A 25,693-nucleotide genomic window follows, 5' to 3' on the forward strand; every position below is an offset into this window, starting at 1 on the left:
GGAATATTTCCAAATATTGCATGCACTTACAAAGATGTCTAGAAAAATAAACCTTGAAAAAGTCTCTGTAAAACCCAGTTGACCCAAAAAGGTTTCTTTTCAAGTAGCCGTGTACAGTCCCTCTGGGGGGCTTTGTATGTGGCGTGTTTTTTCCTTAAACCTCAGACCCAAGCACAGTTGGTTCCTCCAGCACGTTTCATTGATGATGATGGCAAAGGACTATCTGGTAACTAACAGTGTCTTGACCCTGACACATTCCCTTGTGTGTCTCTCCTCCCTCTATGGTTTGTATTGTTAAAAATTCTTAATGTTAGAACTCTGGGAAACTATTCAGTTCATAGAGAATAATATTTTGATGTGGCTTTATGCAACTTTTGGTGAAACAAAAAAACCCTTCCTACTGATATTCATGGGAGCTGGATTATGTCCAAACTTGAAGATGTTGCAATAAAGTATTTTAGCCCCTAGATCCTGGAATGTTAACCTTGCAATAACACTTTTCTTGTCCTTTCATCTTCTTGGACCTTGATCCTCCCTTTCAGTACAATGGGATTTAAATGAAGTAGTTAATGTTATTTTCCATCAATGAAGAATAGTCCTATGAGAAATACACGTCCTTCTATGTTGGCCCTGACAGAGGCAAGCTTTTAAAACCCTCCCCTCCCCTTCCAGAAATGAACCTGGGTCATCACCGTCTGAGGACCCTGAACAGCAATAAAAATAAACAGAGTAACCGCACTGTGTTGGAGCAATGCTTGTATAAGCAATTTGAAGAAGTTGTGTTTATGGAAGTCCTTTAGGTCAAGATTCTAGGCCTGAACCCAAAGCAATTACCTACTAAGTTTTAAAAACAAATTGAATATAGCGCATTAATCAATAAATCAACAGGTTCTCAAGTATTTAGGAGACTCAGTCATCAAAAATCCTTCTCTTAGAAAAATAGTAAACTGATGCTTGATAAAATGTTACACTCCTGTATGGTAAGAAAAATGCTGTGTTAAATCAGTCTCTAGTTATTAAAACCAAGGAAATAAAACCTACCTCTTAACAGAGTTTATACTCAAATGAGCAATGAAATGTAGGAGTTGCCTCTTACCTGAAAGACGTTCTTTCTGCTGGATTTCTCTGAGGTCCACTCAATGCGAGCACCACACAAATCCACACACTCAGGTTTATGTCCCGGTTTCTGGAAAGAAAAAAATCAGCTGTGAATATGGCCTGACGTTTCACAAATGGGGACAGTTACCAGATAAAACAAGAATAGATCAAGTTCAAGAGACAGATTATTGTAGCACAGCTGTTGATGTTTCTGAAAAGAGTTCATTTTTCCCTGGTACAATTAAATAACCGTTCCTGAGTGGTCTTAACTCAGAAATAAGTTTCCTATACTAGATACATAACTTTAAAAATAATTAGATGGTTTAAAAACCAGTCTAATATAATACACAACAGATTAAAACACAAATGTGTGCACATTGACCAGATATTTTAAGTTCTTACTTTGCAAAACCTCTTGAAAAGCCATTGGGTTTAAAGGTAAATCTTTGTGGGTTTTGCAAATGCAGATTTAAACTGATGCAGGTGAAGAGGACAGAAATCAGACAAGGACATACATTGTATCTGTACAACAAGCTATCTCCTTTCTCCAAACAATTTATCATTTCTAGCTCCTAAAAAAAAGGCTTCGAGGGCATGTGTGACACCCAGAAAGAGCTCAACACTGAGGCAGCTCCACACGAGTTGTTCGCTACTTCTCAATGTCAGTCTGCGCATCCCGGAGCTCTGCCTCCCCAGCTCCTCCGTATGGATGCAAATAATTCAAAGAGCAGATTTGTTTGCCTGTATCATTTACGTTGCTGGGAGTTGGTGTAAAGCACAGTAATCCTCATTTGCCTTCTAAACTCCTTCCCCAGGGACTTTGCCTGTGCAGCAGTTCTGGCAAAGCCCATGTAGTTCAGAGTAGCCTTTGTAGATCAGGTTGCTGTACATCCCAGACAACAATAAAATTGCTACTCTTAACAGTATAAAGCACTAATAAGTCCCTTTTGGGTAAGATATGGAGTAACATCAACTTAATGTAATTAATCAGCTTGATGCATCCTTTTTGCTTTGTTGTTCTTCAGCCAATTTACCTTAAAAAATGGCATTGGTGATAAAGAAAACAGACTTAATAGAAGTTGTCAGTGGCCAGTCCAGCATCAACCACCTAATCAGCTTTCCAAGATTGCTCAAGGAATTTCTCTGATGTTATTAAAGGCTAAAAACGTGTGTTCTCCAGGGTGCTTTTGAGATGGGTGGAAAAGGACCTATTTAGGTTAAAAGAAGCAGAGTAAGATATCCTGGTCAAGTAATTTGCAGCCAGAGTCTCTGGCATTTTTCAGCAGAGGAGTTATAATTATGTTCTCCGTTTGCCAAACCATAAAACCACCATGGTTCAGCTCCTCTAAAACTGACAGTCCTGTGTGTCTTTGTTTCTTTTTTTTTTTTTTTTTTTTTTTAATAGAAGAAATACGCTGTTCAAAACAGAAGGATGGTCTTGTGGCTAAACCACTAGAAGAGCAGGGTTTGGATTTTATTCTCCAACTCTGCCTCAGACTTCCTGCCTGGCCTCTGACAAGCACTTCATCTTTCTGAATTTTTAACAACAGATCAAAACTGCAGTATTGATAGCCGATTTTACAACGATATGGTGAGATTTAATCAGTCAATATTTGCAAGGCAAAAGTCAAGAAGTTGAAAAAAAAAACCCAGACAAACACCAATTTATTGGTACAAAGATTCAAATGAGGGAAATAAATAAATGAATTTTCAGTATTCCAGTACTATACTTTTATAAATAGGGCTATGGTGCCTCTTTTGACTAGACCAGTCTCCTTGGCCAGGAGATACTCCAGGGAAGTTGCATCCTCAGGACTCCATGCAATGACCAGGTCTGTACTTGCAGAGAGCAGGCAGCTCTGTAACCCATCACGAACACACAACACAGCCTTGTCAGAGTGGGTCACCTTGCTTTCTTTGAAAAAATTGCCCAAAATGACAGTTTGAGTCTGAAAATACTTTAACAAAGAAGGGCAGGTTTTTTTCCACCAGCAGAAAGAGCCGAGAAATTTTGGAAACACAGAAAGAGATGTAGAGAAGAGATTAAACCCTAGACAAAGAAAGAGGAAAGTTTCTTGACAGTGAAGGATGCTGGTCTACAGAACATTTTCCTCAGGAAAACTGCCACGACGTTTCACACTGAAGTGGAAAAATCAGTGGAAAGCCCAAGGAAGTTTTGCAGGAAGAAGGAATAGTGAACTCTATAGGATTTTACCATCCCTAATGTCTATGATTGTACAAAAATGTATGCAACAGCAGAACTTGGACTCCTCTGTGCACTCTGTGCACACAGTTTAATTTTGTTGTTGTTATAGTAATCTAGAGTTAGTTTCAGCTCTGATTTTGTAATAAGCAGAAGCATAAGTATGTGCACCTCCCTTTCCAGAAAGGATGGGATGCAAGCTCATGGTGTTGGAAAGATGAACACCCTTCCGCGATGTACAATAATTAGCTGGAAAACTTATCTTTTGGACAATTTAGCAATTCTGCCCAGAACAGGATACAAGTTGTCTACAAACATCACGTGAGACTCTTGTGTATGGCACAGCATAGGAAGCTTCTGACAAAAGCTACTTGCAAACCCATTCAGATCCATCAAGCCTGAAATTCTCCATTGCACACGTCAGCCTTTCTCCTGCACCTGGGGAGCTCCACGCAGCGGGAAGCCCCGCGTAAATCCATAGTGACCCCAGGAAAATTGCCTAGAAATTCATCCTGACCTAAACATTGTCCGGTTGCACAGTTTGCTTTCCAGTTTATGCGTTACCCAGACACACTGCAAGCGAGTAAGTTCAGGTTGGTGGAAAAGCCTGAGCACTCTGCGTCCTTGCTTTGTGTTTTGCAGTCAGAGTGATTATGTTATACCACTGTTGTTGGAGGGGGTTATGCTGTGAATGGATACAAGTGTCTGCTGCAATGAAAGCTTCCTAAACATGAATATGGATTTCAGCCGCATTTTCACTCACTAAATTACTTTGCAGATGGGCTAATAACCTGAGGTTAAAATAACCTCTTTAGAATAAATGGAATAAACAGACTAGTTTTTCTTGGTCAGAAAGACCAACTGATAACAGAATTTAACGCTGGTAAGAAAGAATAGATCTGTGATTCATTTAGATCACAATGTCCTTAATTTAAAATAAAAAGCAAGTTATACTCATAGGAATGCTAAAAAAAAAAAGGGTATCAAAAGCATGACCACAAATGACCAAGGCAGCAGCAGAAGGTAATGATTTAGCTACACAGGATGCAAACTTGCATTTTCGGTAATATTTGTAAACAAGCTCATTTTCTGAATCTCTCCTCTGTGTGCTTTAATTGTTGTGCTCTAACTATTACTACTAATAATACTAGATAGTCACTAGCTTCATCGGAAGGTTACTGATCGCAGTCTGCTCCATGCAAATCCATAGAAAGTTGTTACAGTGAGTCCTACATCTACAACTGTATAAAGGAACAACAAAAACTACTTTTAGCTCATATTAGTTCTTTGCATTAGGATGGTGATAAAGATTTTGGAAAACATAATTTTAAATCACCTCTAAATGCTATCCCATCAGCAGAAAAAGAGGTGTGATTAGAACCTGCTTTCTTTTCCTTCTCTCCTGTTGCCTTTATTGTGAAATATCATTCTTCATATAACGATGCTGTCTTATTCCAAATTTTCACTTCACATACAGTATTTAATAATCAATGAATTAATATCTTTATAATGCAAAGGAACATTAATCTTTTTTTACATCACATCACTTTCCAGCTAACAATAAAAATGCTTTGTTGTAAGTCATATTATTGTGAATGAACATCGCTTCTGTTACATAATTTAATTAATGGTTGAGCTCCCCTTTTTCCAAAGTAAACTACAGCTGGGAAAAAAATAAAATCAGTAAACAAATGATTTCTAATGAATCCTTTTTATATTATTTCTTTTCCGCTATAAAAATTACATCTCGTTAAATGGCTCACAAAGGAAGCAAGCATTGCATTTTCTTTGTCAGATGAGATCAACATGCTGGTTTAGGTTTTTTTGATGTGTGAAATTTGGGTTTAGGAAATTGGGTTATAAGATTTTGAGTACTGACAGTTCTTGTTGTTTTCAGGCTTTACCCAATTTGTTTATTTTCTACTGCATGTAAGTATATGCAATAGACAGAAAATGTAACTTTAAGAGCTTTTCCTCATATAGAGAACGCTGAGTTCACAGCTCCAGTGTTCAGATCCAGCATGGAATAAAAGAGAAACCAAAATCAAAATCCCTTTTATTTTTTCCCCATATTGAGCAAAATATGGGATAGGTAAGTCTGTGTTCTTCCTGACACAGGAGGCAGTAGATGTTGTGTCACCAACTGCGAGCACTGGGGATGAAGTGAAACTTCAGGGAAAGGGACTGACTTCTCAGAAGATCCTGTCTCATAACACACCTCAATTTTTTGATTTAAGCAGATTGAGATCTGGGCCACAGTCGTATTCTCCCGGCAATTCTGCTTTAGTATCTAAATCCTTAAACAGTCAGTGGGAATTTTAATCACTTAGAGGAGTCTCAGAGCAATATCATGTCTCCTATGTTGAATTTCCACTGGTCCATTTATCTCTTGGGATATGGACAAGTGTTTGCAAAGAGAGAGGAGAGGAGTTAGCAGGTAGAAGTGTAAGACAGCTAGTAAATTATAAGATTAGTTCTAATAAGTCCACCTTAGACTTTTTTTTTTTCTTTAAAATAATGTCTAATTCAACTTCAAGAAAAACAGATGATTCTGAACAAAATACTAATTCAAGCAATACTGTTTTCGTAGCTTTGGAAAAGTAGTGTTTTCCAGGTGTACTTGCACAAGCATGAGCAGAAAGTATCTGATTTCATCCTTTACTTGCTTTTATTGTTTCATCTATTTTTATTTTTCTACAACCCCAATCTTCTTTCCAAAAAAGCAAGGCATCAAAAGGTGTTCTTTAAAGCTGAATTTATGGCAGGTGGCACTGATAGATCAGGAATACATGGAAGAAAAGGGCTGATCACCTGCCATGGAAATAAATAGCTTATTGTTTGTGGCTCCTGCCAAAGAGAGCACCTTTGAGGCCACCCATCATGCCAATGAGATTTGGCAGGTTTGATCAGGCCTTGAGAGCCTTTCACAACGGCGCTTTGTCAAACCTGTCCCTTCACTGCCCACAGTGTCACACATTTGTGGAATTCCCTTTTCGTTGCCCATATTCAGGTTTGTAGGCTCACATTCGGCAGTAACTAGCACTGAAGGGATACGTGCCGCTATTGCTTGCACAACGTAGCTGTCACATCTCCAAAGACTAAGATCAGTGGTCTTTCCTTGGGGCACAATAAAAAGGTACTGCAAATTTCACTTTGTAGTAACTACAGGCTACAGCAATTGCATTAGCTGCATTAGATGGAGTCATAGAAATATTCAAGAAGGTTAGCAGGATATGGTGGATGTCACATTTATACTACGATAAAAAATCACTTTGCTAACTGATAATGTTTTCTGCTTTGGTAACACCCTATATTAAGGTGTCACATATAAATAATTTATTATTATTTATTAATGTATAAACCACTTTACAGGAAGGTAGATAAAAACTTAAATTCATGTATTAAAGATGCACATACATGGTTTAATACAATTTACGTCTCACAATATCCTTTGCAACAGATTTTCATCGCATCATCTGTTAAGCATTTATTACTAATGCATTTTATAATATACTTTATAATACATTATTTGAGGAAGTAGCTGCATTTAGTGATCATTTTCATAAATAAGAATAAAGCAGTTATAAATGGCACCTTAATTTAAAGTGTTACCTTCACATTACTGGATAGTCACTCACCATTTGTCTCACTTTGCAATTATTCTCAAAATGCACCTCTTAATAAAGGACATGCTAAGACTTATTTCTTCTTATACACTACATCTGATTAAAAGTTTATCAAGGCATTTTCCTTCAACTGCTCTCCAACCTTTGAAGGTTGCCAGTTCAGTCTGAATTTGTCTTACGTAAACACCAAACATTTTATACTGAAATAACTGTTGCAAGGAAGCTGAGTATATTGGATGTTTGATCACCTACCAGGTTGGCCAGCGCCGGCTGCTTGGACTCTTTGTAGAATTCCATTTTCCGAGCGGTAAGAACAATCCAGGATGTGGACCAGTTTTTCCTTAAAAATAAGATTAAATTAAGAAAAAAAATCAGTAAGGCATGCAAGCAGGAGGTAAAAGATGCTCCATTTGAAGAGCTGGGTTTTAGTTATTGCATGTCAAAATCAAAAATGGTCTAAAATCCGTATCGGCAATGCACTTCCACCAATATTGATGGAGTTGCACTGTCCTAGTTATACCTGAAAGTGGCCTAACAAGGCTTGAAGGCCTTCCTTCTCCTCATTTGTGTTTTGAAATGTATCTGTGTTCATTTTCCACTAAGATGTCTTAACCACAGGAAAACAGTAGGCTTATTCACACATGTTTAAAGTTTGTGTATGCTTACAGGACTCCAAAATAGCTGGTGCCCTTCTGGTAGCTAATACCTAAAATAAAACCAAGAAGAAAAATGTGATTTTGATCAGACTATACAGAGCTCAGCAAAGGGTCTATTCTGAAAGGCCACAAATACTGCCTCCTTTCCCTTAATTAAAAATTTACAGGAGAGCAAGGAAGATAAGAACAATATCTGAGAGAAATTTAAGTAACTATTGAACATCCTGACACAGAAGAACATAGTAATCAGCTCAGAATAAAACGCTATTATACATATCGCCTATAACGTGATATTTCAAATCACCACATAATAATAAACAAATAGATCTAATCTGTTAGAAAACTAATTTTTGATCAACATCTTAAGTTTAACTCTCCGACTTGGGGGTCATTACATTTGGTATTTACAAAAATACTCATAAACCCACTATTGGTTTGCTTTATGTGAATCCAAGTCACAAATCTGAACATTTTAGAACAAACCTGAGGACATGCGTGACAAACAGGCTGTTTCACATGTGTGTTGCAGTGCATTAAAAGGAGAGAGCTGCCTATAAGGACACCGAGGGGCTGGGGAGGATCTGATAGAAACCCTTGTTCCTCTCTCTTCTGTCTTCCCTGGTCCCTTTGAGTTTTCTCCATTTACATATTCCTAAGTAACTCAAAAGCACCCATTTTTTATTCTAGCAAAATCTGGCTTGCTGGGTTTAAAAGCCTGTCAGTCTTCTTCATGGTGCTCACTTCCAGATCCATCTCAAAGCTCTGCTGCATTCAATATCCCATCAAACTGCACATCAGGCATAACAACAGGCAGTTTTTCTATTAATGACTTTCCTGTTCAATATGTTTCAGTCATCAGCTTGAGGAGCATAACTAATATCACAGATGAAGCCCTAATGTCACTGGCATTATCAGAGGAACTTACACCCACTTCAGAGTGGGCAGGATTTCACTCAGCATGATCAAATGATCACCCTTAAAATATGGTCAACAAGAGGCAACATTGAAAGAAACCCCCTGTGAAGGTGATTAATACATCTGAAGAAAATAGGACTGCATCTTTTTATGTCATGTTAATAGGGGAAAAAAAATAGAGACACACTGAGGAAGAGAAAGAAACAGCAGGGTTTTAGAAAAGTACCTGACCATCACCAGCAAATATTTCCTCACTAAAGAACCATCACTTTGATATTTTCAGCTAAATTTATTACCCCTATAAAGCTGTATCCTTAGCTAAAGTGAACTATGGGCATAGCTGTGGATTGTGTATATTGGCATAAGGAATAGTTCAACCTCAGTTAATTATTTTTTAAATTATCCTTCGGAAATGAGGGCTGTAGCTGAGAATCACCATCAAAGTAGTGAATACAAGTAGTATTTGGTAAGTACAGCTTCCATTCTTTTTCATCTTCTCTATTTTTTTTTTTGTCCTACTCAAAAAAATTCTCCTAAGTACACTGGGGAGTATATGGCCAAGCATGCTATGTGCTGGTTTAAACAGATCTACTTAAGGGTTGGATATCATGGACAAATATGGATTATCAAAGGATTAAAATCCTTGGGACACAGCTTAAATTCAGGACCCAACTTAAACCAAATGCTTCACATTAGCTATAGAGAGGAACATTTCTGTGTCATGGCCACTTCTACAAGTCAGAGAGCTGCTTGCTCCAGTTATTTGTGGGGCCAGTTTTTCTAGCTGAGAAATACAAATCAGCAACAGGATTTTGAGGTCCAAGACTTGTGTGCAAACTTCTTAAAAGACTCAAATTTCTGATCAAACTAACCAGAAATTTTGCCAAGGTTTGAAAACATTTCATTTCAACCTGGACCCCATTAAAAAACAAAACAAAACCAAAACATTTATGGTTTTGAAATAAGAAGTCAACAACAAAGAAACTAGCAGTCAGTGATAAGTGTGTTTTAAATTATATCAGGTAAGATGTTTTATCTAAGTTTCTTTCAAATTTTAAGGGGAGAATGTTTTAATTCCATCAGAAATAAGAAAATTTAGTGGTTTTACAAGAGACTATAGGCATTACAGAAGCTGTGAGAATGCAACTGAATTTCACCATATTATCTACAAGAAGTTTTTTTTTCCCCTAAATTTGAATTCCCCAGTTTTCTCATTCTACTGTTATTTCATTTAAAAAGTGACATTTTAAAATCAAAACTTCATTACTTTTGTGACTTCAAGATAAAAAGTATATAAACCAGAGAACCTTTTTATCAGATTATCCATAAAGTCATCTGTCAGACTTAAAAATATAAAAACAAAAATAAATCTGTAAGGTGTATTAGTGTCTCTACTGATTGGCACACTTATCTCATGGGATGCATGCAGTGATCTAGGGTTTTCAAGCTCCTTAAAAAAGTCAGTTCACAGTTCACAAAATTCGAATTTTTGTCGTGTGGCACCAACATTATGCAAGAAATCACTTCCAGCTGACAAAGTCCAGGTAAGTACAAGGAGTCGTCAGACAAAGTGTGCACGGAGATGAATCCCCACTACCCATCCTCTGCCTGTATGAAGAGCCATAAATACCAGCATGCAGAGAAGACCCAGTTAGAATTACAACGATATCGTGTGAATCCTCCTCTAGCGACAAGGTCCAAGTCAAGGTTGAAAGCCGCTGCCGGTGAGCGAGGAGCAACCCGACTCGGGGGGCTGCGAAGGGAGCCCCGAGCACCGTGGCTGTATTTGCATTCTGTCAGACGAACACCGGATGGCAGCACGTTATAGCTTCAGCAGTGCTCACAATCTCTGAGGCTATTTGAAAATACGAGCCTGTTCGGGACTATTTAAAAATACAAGCGGCCTAGCTACGTTGCCTCCTCCCTGCGCCGAGCCATGGAGATGCTCTGTGCCGAGAGCCCTCAGTGCACCGGGAAGGTGGAACTCCCTCCTAGTCTGGGCTTCTTCACAGGTGATGCCCAGCCGACACACACTCTGCAGAGCTTCTGCCAGTGCCCAAAGTGAGGACTAGAGTATTACCGGCTTTGATACCTCTTCCCAGTCTCTGATGGTACCCAGCTGCAGCAGGCTTGGCCAAGTGCTGGCAATGTTCTTGCTTCAAGTGAGAGGTAGGACTAGGTGAGCTACAAACTCGCTTTTCAAAGAGTATTTCTAGGATCCTTATGGTTTAGCACCATGTAGGTATGAGAACTTATTACTTGGCTCCTGTCCCCAGGCAGAAAATGTAATGTTCCACATTACTCTCTCATTCTTCTTGGTAACATGTATTGCTGACACACATTGCTGCTACTCCTTTACGGGCACCTAAATACAGCAAACCATAGCAAAGCTTTCCATAGAAGGTAGCAATATTATTCACATTACTTTCAACACAAACAGCCCTCAGCATGTAAGGCCTGACCACTTTTGATAATCTTGTCTTGTCATTCCTGTGGCTTCATCACGTGGTGGGTTCCTACATCGCATCCTTGACCCCTCAAGCACACACTCAGCACCTAAAAATTACCCACTAGAAAAAATGTTATTGGTTTGCCTACTGCCTTAAGATTGTCCCTAATATGTCTGTCATATACATAATATAGGGGTTAACACTGACACATGCTCGTTGCATGCAATAAGCCTGTTAGCTGCTGTCACTTGGTGTCTGGGACGGTAATCATAATTTCGGCTTAATACCGAAACAATGGCAGTAGCTATGAGCAGCAATCATAGCTGTACATACTTAAACATGCATCAACTCTGAATTTTGCAGCTGAGAAGTTCTGTAACATTCACATCTAATACCTTAATTTCTTGCCACCATCTGCTATTTTAGCTTTTAGTAGATATCCTTCTTTCTCCACTACCTACAAGAAAGAAAAAAAGAACATGTCATAACCACATCATTTATTCAGATGAATCAATCTACTTAGTACATGCATAAGAGTCTGCATCTAGTTAATCTAGTGTAGGCGCATTTTGTCTCTAATTCTCAGTCTAGTCACCTGTTTTTTGATACAGTCTGTTCTTTTGAAAATTTGCAAACAGCTTTTAAATTGGTACACAGAAATAACCTCAGAAAAAAAACATTAATATTCTATTCATTGATTTAGAAGAAATTTATTTTAATGTAAGCAAAGTTTCTAGTGATAAATAAAAAATGAGTCAAAAATATATGGCAAGTAGCTTATGTCAAGGTATCATTTCTTATATTGAGTTTCATTAACAGCTATGAGAAACACACCATACTTCTGTAGAAGTCACTTGCTGCTTCTTATTCTAGAGAGAGTTGTGTTTAGGGGTAACCAGTGTCAGAGAAACATCAAATATCTGTACAACGGGAAAAGTTACATTGCCTTCATAGGTGCCACATTTTGCTCAGAGTCAGCCCTAAATCAAGGCTCATGCAGGATGCTGAAACGCATCATGCTTTGAAGTGATGTTGCGTTTTGGATGAGCTCTGGTATCGAGGCACTCACCCACCCCTCACGGCCCTTAGCAAGTCACACTTCATTGGAGCGTGCGCATCACGTGCGGGGAGAATTTCTCTTCAAGTTTCCAGCTGAACTAAATGATCTCATAGCATGGAGCAGAAAACCAAATGGAGTGGTTCTGTCAATTCTCGACATACAATCCGAAACGGGAATTATAACAAAGCGAAACACAGCTGTGTTGTGCGTTTTCCAAAACACGCTCAAAAAGGCAAAGCCCTTAGCGATTACCTATACGACTATGTGATATTAGCAACCTGATAGCAGCTTTGTAGATCTCGTACTCTGCTATTGCTGTTTTTGAAACCTGGTCCTTTTTCTGTGGTGTCAGAACAGGCTAAGAACTCTGTCAGTACACATGAGGCTGCGATACCTGGTCGTAGGGTACCAACATTGCTCTTGAGTTTTGACATATTGGAAGCAAGTCCTAGGTTTGCTCTTTTGTTTTCATTTCTCCCTCTTAATTTTTGCTCCCCACATCTCTGAACACAATTTCTTTAAGCCAGAGGCCCTTGTAGACACTTGGTTCTATCTGGTCTGCTGAGACATCCCTTGTATAGCTGTGATACGTTACTTGGGATAGGAGGGTTTTTAGGTTATGTAAATTTATATTTAAAAATTAAAAACCAAACAAACAAAACAAGATGATTGGTCCTCAGCCAAACCCATTGACCTGCCATCTCTTCAAATCTAATTAACTGAGGATGTCCCAACTGTGTCACTAATGGGAAACAAAGCAAAATTGTGATTCAGAGTGAGTCGGTTTTTCCTTTCAGACACTGAATCACTGCCTGACTGGGATATTAGTAACACGCATGGTCTTTATAGTAGATTGTGTCACAAGGCAATTGTATAACAATTTCAGTAGAATTTTGCTGTCTGCAAAGCTATTAAATAGCAATAAAACGTGCATTAACATGCAACAGAAGGATTTTTAAATCAAACATATCTGTTATTTTTATTTTACAAAAGTTTATGTTATTAACAGTGTAATATGTTTAACTGTTTCCTTAGAGTTTGTCTTTTGCTGGTATATAGCACTTAATGAAATACGTACTGTGTACACATCTGTTTGTACCTATGAAAAGGTCTGTAGGTCTGTGGACAATGACTTAGGTGACATTCTCAAATGGGTACATGAGGATTAGTGCATGCATTTTCTATAATTTGTACTTATCTCATGCAAATTCCTATCATGCATATCAGCACCATAGAAAAAACAGAGAGAGAGAAGGTATGTAGGGATTATTGTGCAGAGCCATGTCACTGTTTACCTAGTGATGGATGGGTGAATTATTAGAGCTAAAATAAGACTTAATCTCCATCTCCACCTACATTTTTTTTTTTTTGTAAATCAAAATTTTTTTACATCTTTCCGTATTTTTCTTCCCTTTCCAGCACTTCATCGTTGTAGTATAAAACTTCTGGTGTTTGGCCAGGGCCAGAGATGCCAAATAACATATGAGAAAGGTTATTCTTTTTAATATTTCTATCCATCTGGAAACAGAAATTGGGAGGAGCATTGGCTAACCATTCAAGCTGTTGATTGCTTCTCTGAATCATGCCCAAAATCTCATGCTTTCAAAGTTTACCAACCACTCTTCCCAAACTGTTATTTCAACCAATCCAAAAATAAGGCAAATGTGATTTTCAAGATCAGATCTGAATCACCTCTATTCCCACATTTTGGGAAGTTAAAAATTGGATGTGCATCCAGATGAAAATGTTGCGGCTCAGTCATATTTTCCTTAAAATTGTCTGAAGCTAGAATATCAAATCCGGTAACAAATGCTGGGCATATAAAATATCCCAATTTAAATTAGAGAGCTCAAATCCACCTTTTGGTATAAATTAAACAGCTCAAAATTAGACAGCACATAAATACAAGATCTTTGGTTAATATGAGATCTCTCAGTACTAAGCAAAGTAACTTTCATATGTATATTTCTTTAATTTAATTATTACAGGAGCTGTCTTTAAAAACATTATCATGGTCTTCGTTAACTAATAATGTGCACCGTTTTCTCTGTATTTAGTACAAAGGACATTTATGGAATTACAAAAAGGCTTTACCACAAAGACAACTAAAAAGGTTTCTAGAATGACCTCAATTTTTTTGTAACCTCTGTTCTACTTCCAAGACAGCTTAAGATCAACTTACAATACTTCTGCAAATGGATGATATTTGATTAAAAAGAATACCAAGTATATCCTTACGATATGCTTTGTTGTTTCTGTCTCTGTAAATATCATCATTTGTTGTTAAGATGCTGCCCTTCCTGAACCTTTTCAACATATGGAAGGTTGAGAAAATGACCCAAAACGCCCTGAAGAATTACAATAGAAATAAAAAAATGGAATTACTGTGTGGTGTTTTGTGTTTTGTTTTGTTTGTTTGTTTTTTTAATCTGCATTTTAGAAGAATATTAAAAATGAGAGTATATACTTGTAAATATATGGGTTTTTAAATGATAAAAAAAGACATTCTTCTGAGCTAACAGTACTAGAAACTGTAAGGAAATGTAATTATGACTGTATCTCATACAGGTTCTATAATTTTCTTATTTAGAACAACTGAAATCTTCTGAATTTACCTAATTCTGAAATGTTTGTGTAGGTAAAAGTACTACTGTTACTAATATTTCTTTGGTGAATGTGTATTTGCATATTCATTTTCTTTTAGTACAAAAACTTCTCATCCCCCCTAGATCCTTTCAATGTCAAGGAAAATTTTGTTAAATTTTGTGATCACTTTTAGTTATAAAAATAGACATTAGTACGAAAAGCACCTTAATATGTGTAAAGACAGGACAAAGACATGGTCTCATTCATTTATACCAAGTATTAATACAGATGAAACATCAGTCTAGTACAACTGAATTAAGAGCAAAGTCAAGCTATATAAATTGTTTTGTGTCTTCTACAATTATTTATTTTTATAATCAAAGTCCCTCAAATCCTGCAACATCTTGAGACATCCAAAGTCTCATGTATTTACTCTTTTGTAAAGCCTGTGCAGAATTTACATTATAAACATTCGAAATAACAACTGTGATTTATCAGCTCTATAGAGCAATTGCTTACCGTGTGGTCCTGCGTACTAATGATGTCTGCAAGCGTTAAGTTATGTTGGGAATGATTTCTTCTATGACGATTTACCTAAAAAAAAATTCAAGGATTTAAACTCAGAGAGGATTCAATTACACGCAGGTAAAGATGGACTAAAAAAATTTAATTACTGAGCAGGCGTTGGATGGAGTTTTGGAAACCTGGCTGCTTTCAGTGTTGCATTTCTGTGAAAACTTGTAGCTCCACAGAGCCTGCGTATTTGAAATGCACAGCTACTAAACTCTAAACATGTCAGGTATAAATGTGTTTCTTTGTGATGTCACATTGGCAAATCAACCTCAAAATTAACCAACCAATAATAACAATTTTAAATTACAAGTTTTCCATTCGGAATCTCAACAATAGGGTAGGTGCTCTTATACCCACTTTACAGAAAAAGGAAAGATGTTAATTATAACCTCAAGGCCACAAAGCAAGTCAAAGAAGAAACTAGAATATAATTGGAAACAAGCACATAATGTATCTGGTACATTTAAACTGCTTGAAAGGTTATTTCTAAACTCTCCATGACTGGAAGGCTACAGCAACACCAGCCTCTGATTCTACAGTTTTTCCCAAGGACTGAGTCCTTGGTTTCCTCCAGTTCCATCTTTTCCAGGAGGAAGGCAGTATAACCATCTGTGACTTAACTCTGGAAAATTATTAGATTATACTATACCAGAAATTATTAAGACTAAATAAAAGATGCAGCAAGAATCAAGGGTTTGGCAGAGCTCAACAGCATTTTACTTCCTTACAAATCTGCAACAAAGAACAGGTCACCCTACAGTGTACGTGTGTATATACGTATTAAAAACTTTTAAACTTTAAATTCAACATCAATCAATAACAACATAATTTGGAGTTAGGATCCTGAAAAATTCAGTGATTATCTCCTCTTTTAACTGAAGCCAAAAAGCAAACAACAAAATAGTCTCCACTAGTTCCTGCTATATTCATCGTAATGCACTCTTTTTCCCTATTAAAGCAGAGTTAACTGAAAGTCATAATGTATTCTGTTTATATTTAAGTGTCTGAATATAGAAAATGTTCTTAATTAATCCAGAGGGCCACGCTCAAAAAACAGTTAAACATATTATGATCCCATATTTTTTCTCCACACATTGCTTTCATGTTTATTTGTAACACTAACATTTTTAAGCCTTGAAATCTATATCCTAGATACTGCTCTACTCTCCTAGTCAGAGCTAATGAGCTTAATGAATTACCAGTTCTAAATTTAATACAAACATTTCAAGGAAAGAGATAAAACATTCTTCACAATTCAAAAGTTTCTCTGACCTATTTATGAAGAATATCACTTAACAATTCCATTAAGGGTGAGTAACAGCTGGTGACATGGCTGTGTCCTAAAGTGTTTTTCTCTCTTAATATTCTGCATCTTAAGCAATCGAGCTTTCATAAGAAATACTTTAGTTAGTGGCAGTCCCTCCTTTGGGGAGAAAAAAAATGTCAGACCACATTTTCTGTATTTTGCAATCTTGTTTTCAGGAGTGTCATGTTCCTGTTTTATTAGCATGTAGGGTAAACAAGAATGATTTGCTGATGCTATTGAGAGAACTCCTAAGATTACAGTCTTTCTATTTAGATTTTGGATGGAACTTAATATTAACGCAGGCAGAGGCATGTATATAAATTCAAAATAAATTAATTCAATTTATCTTTTTCTTTATCTTTAATGTTCAACAACTCTGAAGGTTCTATAGTGCTCAAGACATATAACTAAACTATTCAGGTCTAGATCACAGAAAGCCTTTCCTACCCAGATCCCCCATTCTAATTATTCCTTAACATACAACCAAGCATATTGCCCAGAGATGCTTTCTTAAATATATTTTTCACTCATCCAGATTAAATAACAAGACATATCACTGCTCCACAGTATCTGTTTTAACTTTCAGCTGCTCTTTCCAGGAATCACACTGGTCTGTTGGGGGGCCCTATACGCAACTTCATGAAGTTTACAGCACCGATCAGAGCTTTCAGTCTGGTCTTTGGTTCAGTGATCAGAGCATTAGCAAAAGAAATGCTCACTTTTGATACATGCTAAAAAGGCTGTATCAGGAGCACTAAATCCATCCACAACGAAATAAAGACGGGAGGTAGTAAAAAGAACTATTTTTTAATTACTAGCAAATTATGAGTGGTGTTGTAATAAAAAGACAAGAGTAAGATTTCCAGGAAATATGAAAGGAGAACAAAAATATGACATTTCATTTAAGGATGATATTATGTGCTTTAAAAACCTCTTCACTGTATGCAAAAGCAGAAACATTAAGGAAAGCTGCATGTGTAGAAAGAGAAAGAATAAACCTCTTACCTAATTATTTAATGTGATACTTTTGCTAAAATGGTAAATGTTTCTCTTGTAGGGCAAAAATAAAATAAATTGCATTACTTTGTAGCCCAGCAATAAACAATCTCATGCAAGAGAGTCCCGAAGCTCCAAGTTACAGAAATACAACCAAAATCGACAGATAAGTAAGACACGATCAAGCCCTTCTGGAAAAAAATCCCAAATATTTGGCTTACAAATCAAATTAATGGAAACTTCAACAAAATTCTTACTCATTTCTAACAGCCTTTTGGTTTAGAAATAGAACTTTTACAAAAATGAATCAAAACAGCTTGAAAAAACTCAGCAATGACAGAGGCAATGTATTCTTTAAGAATGATTTTATAAAATTCCAGCAGGCCTTCTTCAAATACTGCTGAACGGTTGGTCATATCGCTTCCTTGGCCATAAATTCAGTTCAATGTTCAAATATTCTGAGCAGAACCTGGGTGTCAGTAGGTAATATACTCGTGTTTCAATATACTCACGATCTTCAATGGTGTACCAAAATATTCAAAGGTACGTGTAGGCTGAAATATTTTCATACTTTCATTCAGTTTTTAATAGATAGACCACAAAGGAAGTGCTTTGAGGTTTGTTGTTTTTTTCTCTATAGCTCTATTCGATTACCCTAATAAACTGAAGAAAAATCTAAATAATATCTGTCACAAGCCCTCTACCTCACCTCCCAGGGTATGATGAAAGGCAAGAGATTTACAGAAGTTTGAGAGATCCCTTTTTGGGAAAGGCAGCTTATCAGCAGTTTTCTGATTTGATGAACATTCTTCAGTCAGCAACAATGTCACCTGCAGCATTCAAAATCCACTCTGTGAGCGCTTGCAAGTCCGTGGACAAGTCTGGTTTTGTTAAATTCAACCTCAGCAACCCCCCCTCCCTTCCCTTAGCTAAAGGGTATCCATCTCCTACCAGAGTTATTCCAGCATCTGAGCACTAATCCATCATCATCCTTTCTACACAGGCAAGGCCTCCATTACATATGCCTGGTATCCTGGCATGAAGGGACACCCATCTGACAACTGCTGTTTTGACATTGGTGAAGTAAAATACAGTAACCTGATGTTTAATTTCATTTCTTTCTGTGTTCCCATTTGTTCTTTAAATTCTACCTCTTTTGGTGGGAATTCGTCACAACTAACTCATTGCTAGTCTCCTCAAATAGCATAGCATCAATTTAAAAAGAGACTTGGAGGACTGATTTGGATTTTATTTCCCATTACAAGCATATTTCTGACCTAATTCATCTAGTCAATGAGAAGAACCATACTTCTTGATTTCCACCAAGCCTAACATAACCAACTAGCATTTCTCAAAAGGCCCAGACAGCCTGCTCTAGTGCAAAGTGCAGATAATTAATTATTTCCTGAAACATGGTTCTGAATTCACTTGTATCCCTAAATAATTAAGGTAATTGTAAGACATTTCTAAGTGGTTTCCAAGATAATCAAATAAGTTATTCACCACAGGTTATTTACGCACAAAAATCACCTACAAGTAGCCTGGGAAAAACAGTTTGTTCAAACAAGCGGCTCCTGGTGCAGCAGAGCTCTGCTTTTGTTGAGAAAACCTGGGATGACTTCTACCTGCTGTTTTCTCCATCAGTCACTGTTCTGCTCTGTCAAGGAGAAAGTTCTTATGGAGGTTTTGTTAGATTTCTATCAAAAAAATTGTCACGCTGTTCATGATTTGACCTTTCTCTTTAGGAGTCTACCTATGGTTTTGTTTCATCCTACTCACACAGCAATCATGTATATGGAGATTCCTTTATAAATAACCCAGCAAAGAGAGAAAGCCCCTACTGTTGAACCCTACTACAGCATGTTGCTCTGCTCTGGATCTGCTCCAGCAAAGCACTCTGCAATGGGCTTAAGTGTTTTTCTGGATCACGGCCAGAACACTCCATTCTTTATAGGATTGAACTTACTGATGGTGGCTTGAAAGTTTGCAATAAAAGTACAAACTTTTCACATAAACTTTTGTGAAAACCTTTCCCTCAACAGAGAGGGAGGGGTGATACCTGATGTAGTGATGTCTGTGGTCATTTCGTTCCCAGTCACTCCCATACTGTGGTGACAGCTTCTAGTTGCTTAGATCGAGAAACTGAACAAGAAGTGTATTGTACCATTTCTTAATGGCCCCATCCCTTGAAAGATACCTAGGCAACGACAAGAGAATGGAAAATACTGTACCCTGTCACTCACTGCCATGCTCAAAGTGACTTGTTTTGTTTTAAAGATCCACTCTTGGCCAATATGGCAAGTCCATCGTTATCTACAGAAATAGTTTGGAAACAGCTCTGCTATGGTATGGTTTCTCTTCTGCTGTGAAAGGCGCCGAGAGCTTCCCATGGGGCTCCCCATGAGGAGATGCTCCTTTGTCATCTCAGCAGATAAGGGTGTTCCATCCATTCTCAAGAAATGGCAGCTGTCGAAAAACAGTGGGAGCAATCCCCTCCACCACCCCGCTGCTGCAGATACTCTCGGTGCATTAGAGCTGTGCAATAGCTCAGCCCAAGACCCCCTTCAGTCCTGGGGGAAGCTCCTGTGCCCCAACAGGCTCCTTGCCCACAGCCGTGCTCCTAGCTTTCTCTGGAGCCCCCCTAACACCATCCTCCAGAGGACTACGTCAGAGCCACATGGGATTATTTTTTTACTTCTTTGCTTGTGCCAAGGAGATTTCTTCAGAAGAAAAGGTAACAGAGACTACAAGGCAGTATAACATGACATTTGCGCTCCCTGTTTTTTTTTCCTAAGGCTTGCAGGGAGAGAGATGCCCAAAGTGCAGTTGCAGTCCTGCTCCCAGCAGCCCACATTTGCTCCTCTCTCTCCATCCCCATCCCCAGGCCCCTGAAAACTCATTACTTCTCAGGTGACCAAACGCTTTGCTCAGGAATAGGAACTTGCATGGATGGAGCTTTTGTGCGCTGGCTGCAGACCAGATAATCTCTCTATGCATCATTTAATAAGAAAACCACTTCACAGTCCTTACAGGCTTGAGTTTGTTACATATGACATACTCTCAGCAGAATCCGCAGACTGAAATCAGTGTGGGGGGGAAGAAAGCAGGATTGTGTTGCATTCCCCCTGCAAGTCTCCCTTTGAGCACACTGCCCTCTATATTCAGTTCAGATCTCCAGAGCCTGCGAAAATAATGATAATGGTTTTACTTCCCTTGACCTTTTGTTCCCTTATAAATCAGAATCTTATAGACCTTTCCCACAGTGCCAGGGTCCTCCTTCGTATTCGAGCCTGTGAAGGTAGGTATTTTATATCAAGGCAATTTAATCACGTGGGCGTGCTCCCTCGCTTCAGAACGTACTGTAGACAAGCTCCGTGGAGCTTTTACTGCAGAAGTACCTCGATTTATTCAGCCTCTTCATTCATGAACTCAGAGCAAAATAATTATTCAGATCCTAGTTTAAATTTCAGCCTGTGTTAAGATGAACTGGTTCTCTGAGATCAGAGAGTAAATAATCCTACAATCACAGAAGTAATCAGGAGTTTGATTACAAAGCATGGTCTGTTTGAAACTAATTCACCTTCTTTCTCAACATTTTTAGAGGGGCGTTCCAAACTTCAGGTCTCCAATTTGGGCTAATAATTTAACTCCAATGATAAGCCTACATCAGGCACTAGGTACTTTTCTCCATTCATGGCTTGCTGTTTCCCAGGAGCAGATTTTCCCTAGAGTGGGAGCCCTTTTGTTCCTCTCGAGCTACTCAAATGGACTTTGAGATTTGTCCAATCGACCCTTGCTTTGAAGGAGCCCCAGCTGATGCACTTGGCTTCATTTTTAGCCTTTTCAGGAGTAGGAGATCTACCAAAACCATATACGGAAAAGGAAACAGTGGCAAAAGGTTCTTACCACCCATATAAGTGTCAGAAATCCTGAGGCTGCTCTAAATTTGACTGCGGGTGGTTCAGATTCGCATACCTGGGGATCAAACTATCACAAAGGGACCAACAGCTGCATTGCCTCTAATCCTCAGGGTTTCCAATTGGAAATCAAACTGGAACCTGGTCTCAAAGCTTCAAGATGCTTTAGTTCTATTAAATACAATACTCATTGATTCAAGAAAAGAGCATTCAAAGTGTGTTTTTTTATGTATTCGTACTAGCCTTTTCTGTTACAGTCTGTAATATAAAATATAACAGTGTGCACACTGTGACAGTATTCATCTAGCCATGCATAAAAATGTACATTATAAAATAAAATATATTGAAAAGTTGCCTATTCATATTCTTCTATTCATAATGCAGTTGTTACTTTTGGTTCACCATAATATTAGAATATTTTAAGATTAAGTACTGCACGTGCTTTAGTAAAATTACAGATGAGTAGTGCACCAATGATAGAGGAAATACGGAGTAAAACCAGCAGGAGCAAAAATGTAATAGACATCAGTATTTCAGTGGTCTTTGACATCTACATCTGCAAAAATGTGTTCTTTGATCTTATGTCTGTAAAAGGTAAAAACCAAAATTAACACAGAGAGTAATGGTAGATTATCTTTTCATGTCCCCTTTAATTCTTTGAAAAATAAAGACAATAGATGCGAGAACTCAGCTATGACAGCAAACTGTGTCAGCAACTCTGACCTGAAATTTCACCCCAAAATAGTATTCTCAGCGTAAGGGAAAAGAAAAAGGAAAAAAAAAATCATTAAAACTTAGTAAGTAAATGTGTAAAAAAATCCAAAAGAATTGCCCATATAAAATCATATCAAGCACACAAGCTATAGTCAAAATGCACTCAAAAGCTCGGTCTCTCCTGAAAGGACTGTCTTGACAGAAAGAGCATAATTAACATTGATGTCACACTCCTGCAAGTCATCAGTTACTGTATACCATATAAATACCCTTGTATAAAATATTATTAATATTCCTAGACAAATGCTGAGTCCTCTCTAGTGGAGTCTATTTCACTGCATCTCTCTATCCTGCCTACCTCGTTCTCTCTCTCGGATTTACACAAGCCAAAAACTCACCTTATGCTACTGCAGAAGCAATTTTTATTTTTGAAGGTTAATCCAACTCAGCAGGATTTAGGGATGGCACTTTTGCTTGGTTGTAGGCATGTTGGCTCAGGCCAGACAGCTGTTTGGACATTCTCCACTGGGAATCTTGCCCTCAACACCCACAGTTGATGCACATACATGGTCTACTGGCTGCCTACTTCCATGCCCATCTGTTCAGATGGCATGGTGCCCACTCACAAGTTCGCTGGATCCTTGCCCTTAGTGTGTGGATGCCAGGCAATGATGGGCTTAGATGGGCAGCCTGCAAAATACTGAAAGTGATCATTTTTTTTCCTATAGGAAGTCCTTCCTCTGCAACAGCACTGAAGCATGGACACCACATGCTACCCTACACTTAATAACACCTGTGGACATATATGTGCCAGAAATACAAAGGGAAGTGGGAATATACTGGGGGGCGGGGGGGGCACGACACCAAAAATAATACACCACAAAATGGAAGGATAAAAAATAATTGCAAGGATTCTTGTGTAAGAATATGCTCTATACTGTCAATGGCAGTGGATGGATACCTAGGCTGTGGAGTCTCTTTCTCCAGAGATACTCAAAACCCACCTGGACATGGTCCCATGCAGCCTGCTCTAGGTGACCCTGCTTTGGCAGGGGTGATTGGACTAGGTGATCCCCAGACGTCCCTTCCAACCCTGACCATTCTGCGGTTCTGTGATCAGAGCAGCAGAACTTAGGCTATATGAACCGGAGCACAGCCTAGCCTACACTGCTTCCCAGGCTAGCCTGTTTCTGAAACCCAGCTCAGCTCAAAACTACCTTGGGCACTGTACATCACTCAGTGGCCATCATGTATAAAAATCAAAGGTAGGGTGAACCAAATCCAGACCTGTCTAAAATTGTTCACCCTCAATACACTTTCCATATAAACCGTACTGTAAAAAAAATTCCACGGTAAACAATGGCACCAGTAAAGGGAGATAGTAAAAAAGTCATTTTAATAAAGATCCATTTTAATTTGTGTCATTACCCTTTGAAATAATAAGTGAGAAATCCCTACTTGGCAACAAGGGATTCTTTTTATAAAAGTTAGTAGAGAATAAAAACTTCGGTCTTTTTTTTTTTAGAGTCCAAAAGCCAACATTATTGCTGATATTTTAGGATGAAGCATCAATGTTAAAATTAATTAGTAGAGACAACAGTGACAGTATGAGGGGTAATGGTTTTAAACTAAAACAGGGTAGGTTTAGGGTGGATATAAGGAAGAAATTCTTTACAATGAGTGTGGTGAAACACTGGAACGGGTTGCCCAGAGAGGCAGTGGAGGCCCCATCCCTGGAAACATTCCAGACCAGGTTGGACAGGGCTCTGAGCAATCTGATCTAGTTAGCGGTGTCCCTGCTCGCTGCAGGGGGGTTGGACTAGATGACCTCTAGGGGTCCCTTCCGACCCGAAACTTTCTATGATTCTATGAAAATATCATTTTCTTCCCAAATACAGTTTAACACCAAATCAACACGTAATAATAATATTATTGCTTTAAATAATAAGCTAGTTAATAAACTTGTAGTTTTGTTAACTATTCCAAAAGAATTTGATTAACATTTTAATTCAAATGATGTGAACAACTTTGCATGTGCATATAAATCCCATGGTATATTTAAACACCATTCCTAGTTCTTTAGCTGTCCTTTATACACTGTATGAGAGTCATTAGCAAAGGTACATATTATAGTTTCTGCTCTTTGATTAAATGACTGAAACTTTTAAAAGGAGGGAGATGAAAATCAAAGAGATCTCTGCAGCAGAGAAGATTTCCAACAGTCTTCCAGGACTCCTCCTTTCCTCCAACACTCTGGCAATCAAACTATCATACTTAAAAACACTCACAGAAAGTTAATAAAACGAGTTGCAAATACCCATGAAACATTCACAAAATTATTCTGACAAGGGTTTTTCTCTTTTTAATTCCCCTTCTCCTTTCAGAGTGCACCCCAAAACTTCTCTAACAATTATGGATGCCTGCTAGCAGGCTGAAGAGAGATATAAAATTGACGGCATTGCTGGATCTGCATCGTCTAGTCAGCAGTGGAAGCCTGTGCTCGAAGGCACATTTAAGCTGTGTCTAACTTAGTGTTTACTCTGGGGTGACTGGATTTGAGCATGCTGTCCCTACCCTAGAGAATTGTTTGCTGTGCGGAGACATCCATCTTGTCTTTGAGCATGCTCCACCTAATCAGTCATGTGTGACTACTTGATCTGTTTTGGTCTGGACATATTGTCAAATCCTTGTGTTCAAGTTTCACAGGAGCAGTGCTGAAAAAGTCCTGGCTTCAGAATAAAATTAAATTTATAAGGAACACAAGCCAAAAATTCACTATGAAGGTCCAGTCACAAGAATCAAAGAAGCTGAATAAAAACTCTTTTGCTCTGATTTCCAAGCTTAGTTCTGCTTCTTCAATCTGAAGGGAAAAAAACCAACACTAAGACTACCTCCTTTCTAATTTTTAGGTTGCTGATTCTAGGCAGCACAGAGGTAAAACACTGGCTTTGATAAAGGCCTTTGTTTTTATCGGTACAGGAATTTTCATAAAGTACATTTTTAATGTGATTGGAAGAAACATCTTCTAACACAGGACATGGCTGAAAAACCCATAGCTAAATCTTATTAAAAACTTATTCAGAGATCAAAATTAGAGACTGTAATACAGAACCACTTGGATACCTGTCAGTTTGATAACATCTAGATGGCCATCTGACTTGCCACCTGCTCCCCCTTGCCTTTGCACTAATAACCTGACTAAGCTTGCGAATGCTTTTTTCCACCCTTGCTGGCTCTCACACCATCACAACCTGTAATCTCTTAGAAACAACAATATAGCATATTAGCATTGTTCAGAGGACCATAGTACATACATAGCAGAAGAAAGAATGAAGCAAAGTTTTCAAACAGATTTTCGCAGGTGCCATTATAAACAAACTTGAAAGAAACAGAGCAATCAAAATAATAACTGATATACTTCTAGCAGTTTTTGAAGTAAATGGGGGATTTTGAAAAGGTCAATTAGCAGTAAGACTGCTTCCTATTCTATTTGACATCACAATATTCAGCTAGGAGAAGAAGGAAAATATTTAAAAGCTTAACTTTTCTTCATCCTTCTTTTGAGATTTCTTAGTTTTATATTTAACCACAAC

General features: G+C 38.0%; 1 protein-coding gene across 2 annotated transcripts in view; it reads right to left on the reverse strand.

Annotated features, from left to right (window-relative positions):
• Nucleotides 1-25,693, reverse strand: part of ARHGAP15 (Rho GTPase activating protein 15) — a 338,370-nt gene that overhangs the window by 271,539 nt on the left and 41,138 nt on the right. For both annotated transcript variants that reach the window (XM_009935173.2, XM_075430956.1), the window contains exons 4-7: nucleotides 15,114-15,188; nucleotides 11,344-11,405; nucleotides 7,180-7,267; nucleotides 1,097-1,186 (exon numbers count right to left, since the gene is read on the reverse strand). In XM_009935173.2, coding sequence (XP_009933475.1) covers nucleotides 1,097-1,186; nucleotides 7,180-7,267; nucleotides 11,344-11,405; nucleotides 15,114-15,188 — 315 coding nt within the window. The remainder of the gene's footprint in view (nucleotides 1-1,096; nucleotides 1,187-7,179; nucleotides 7,268-11,343; nucleotides 11,406-15,113; nucleotides 15,189-25,693) is intronic.

This window comes from Opisthocomus hoazin, chromosome 9 (assembly GCF_030867145.1).
Source record: "Opisthocomus hoazin isolate bOpiHoa1 chromosome 9, bOpiHoa1.hap1, whole genome shotgun sequence".
Taxonomy (NCBI): domain Eukaryota; kingdom Metazoa; phylum Chordata; class Aves; order Opisthocomiformes; family Opisthocomidae; genus Opisthocomus; species Opisthocomus hoazin.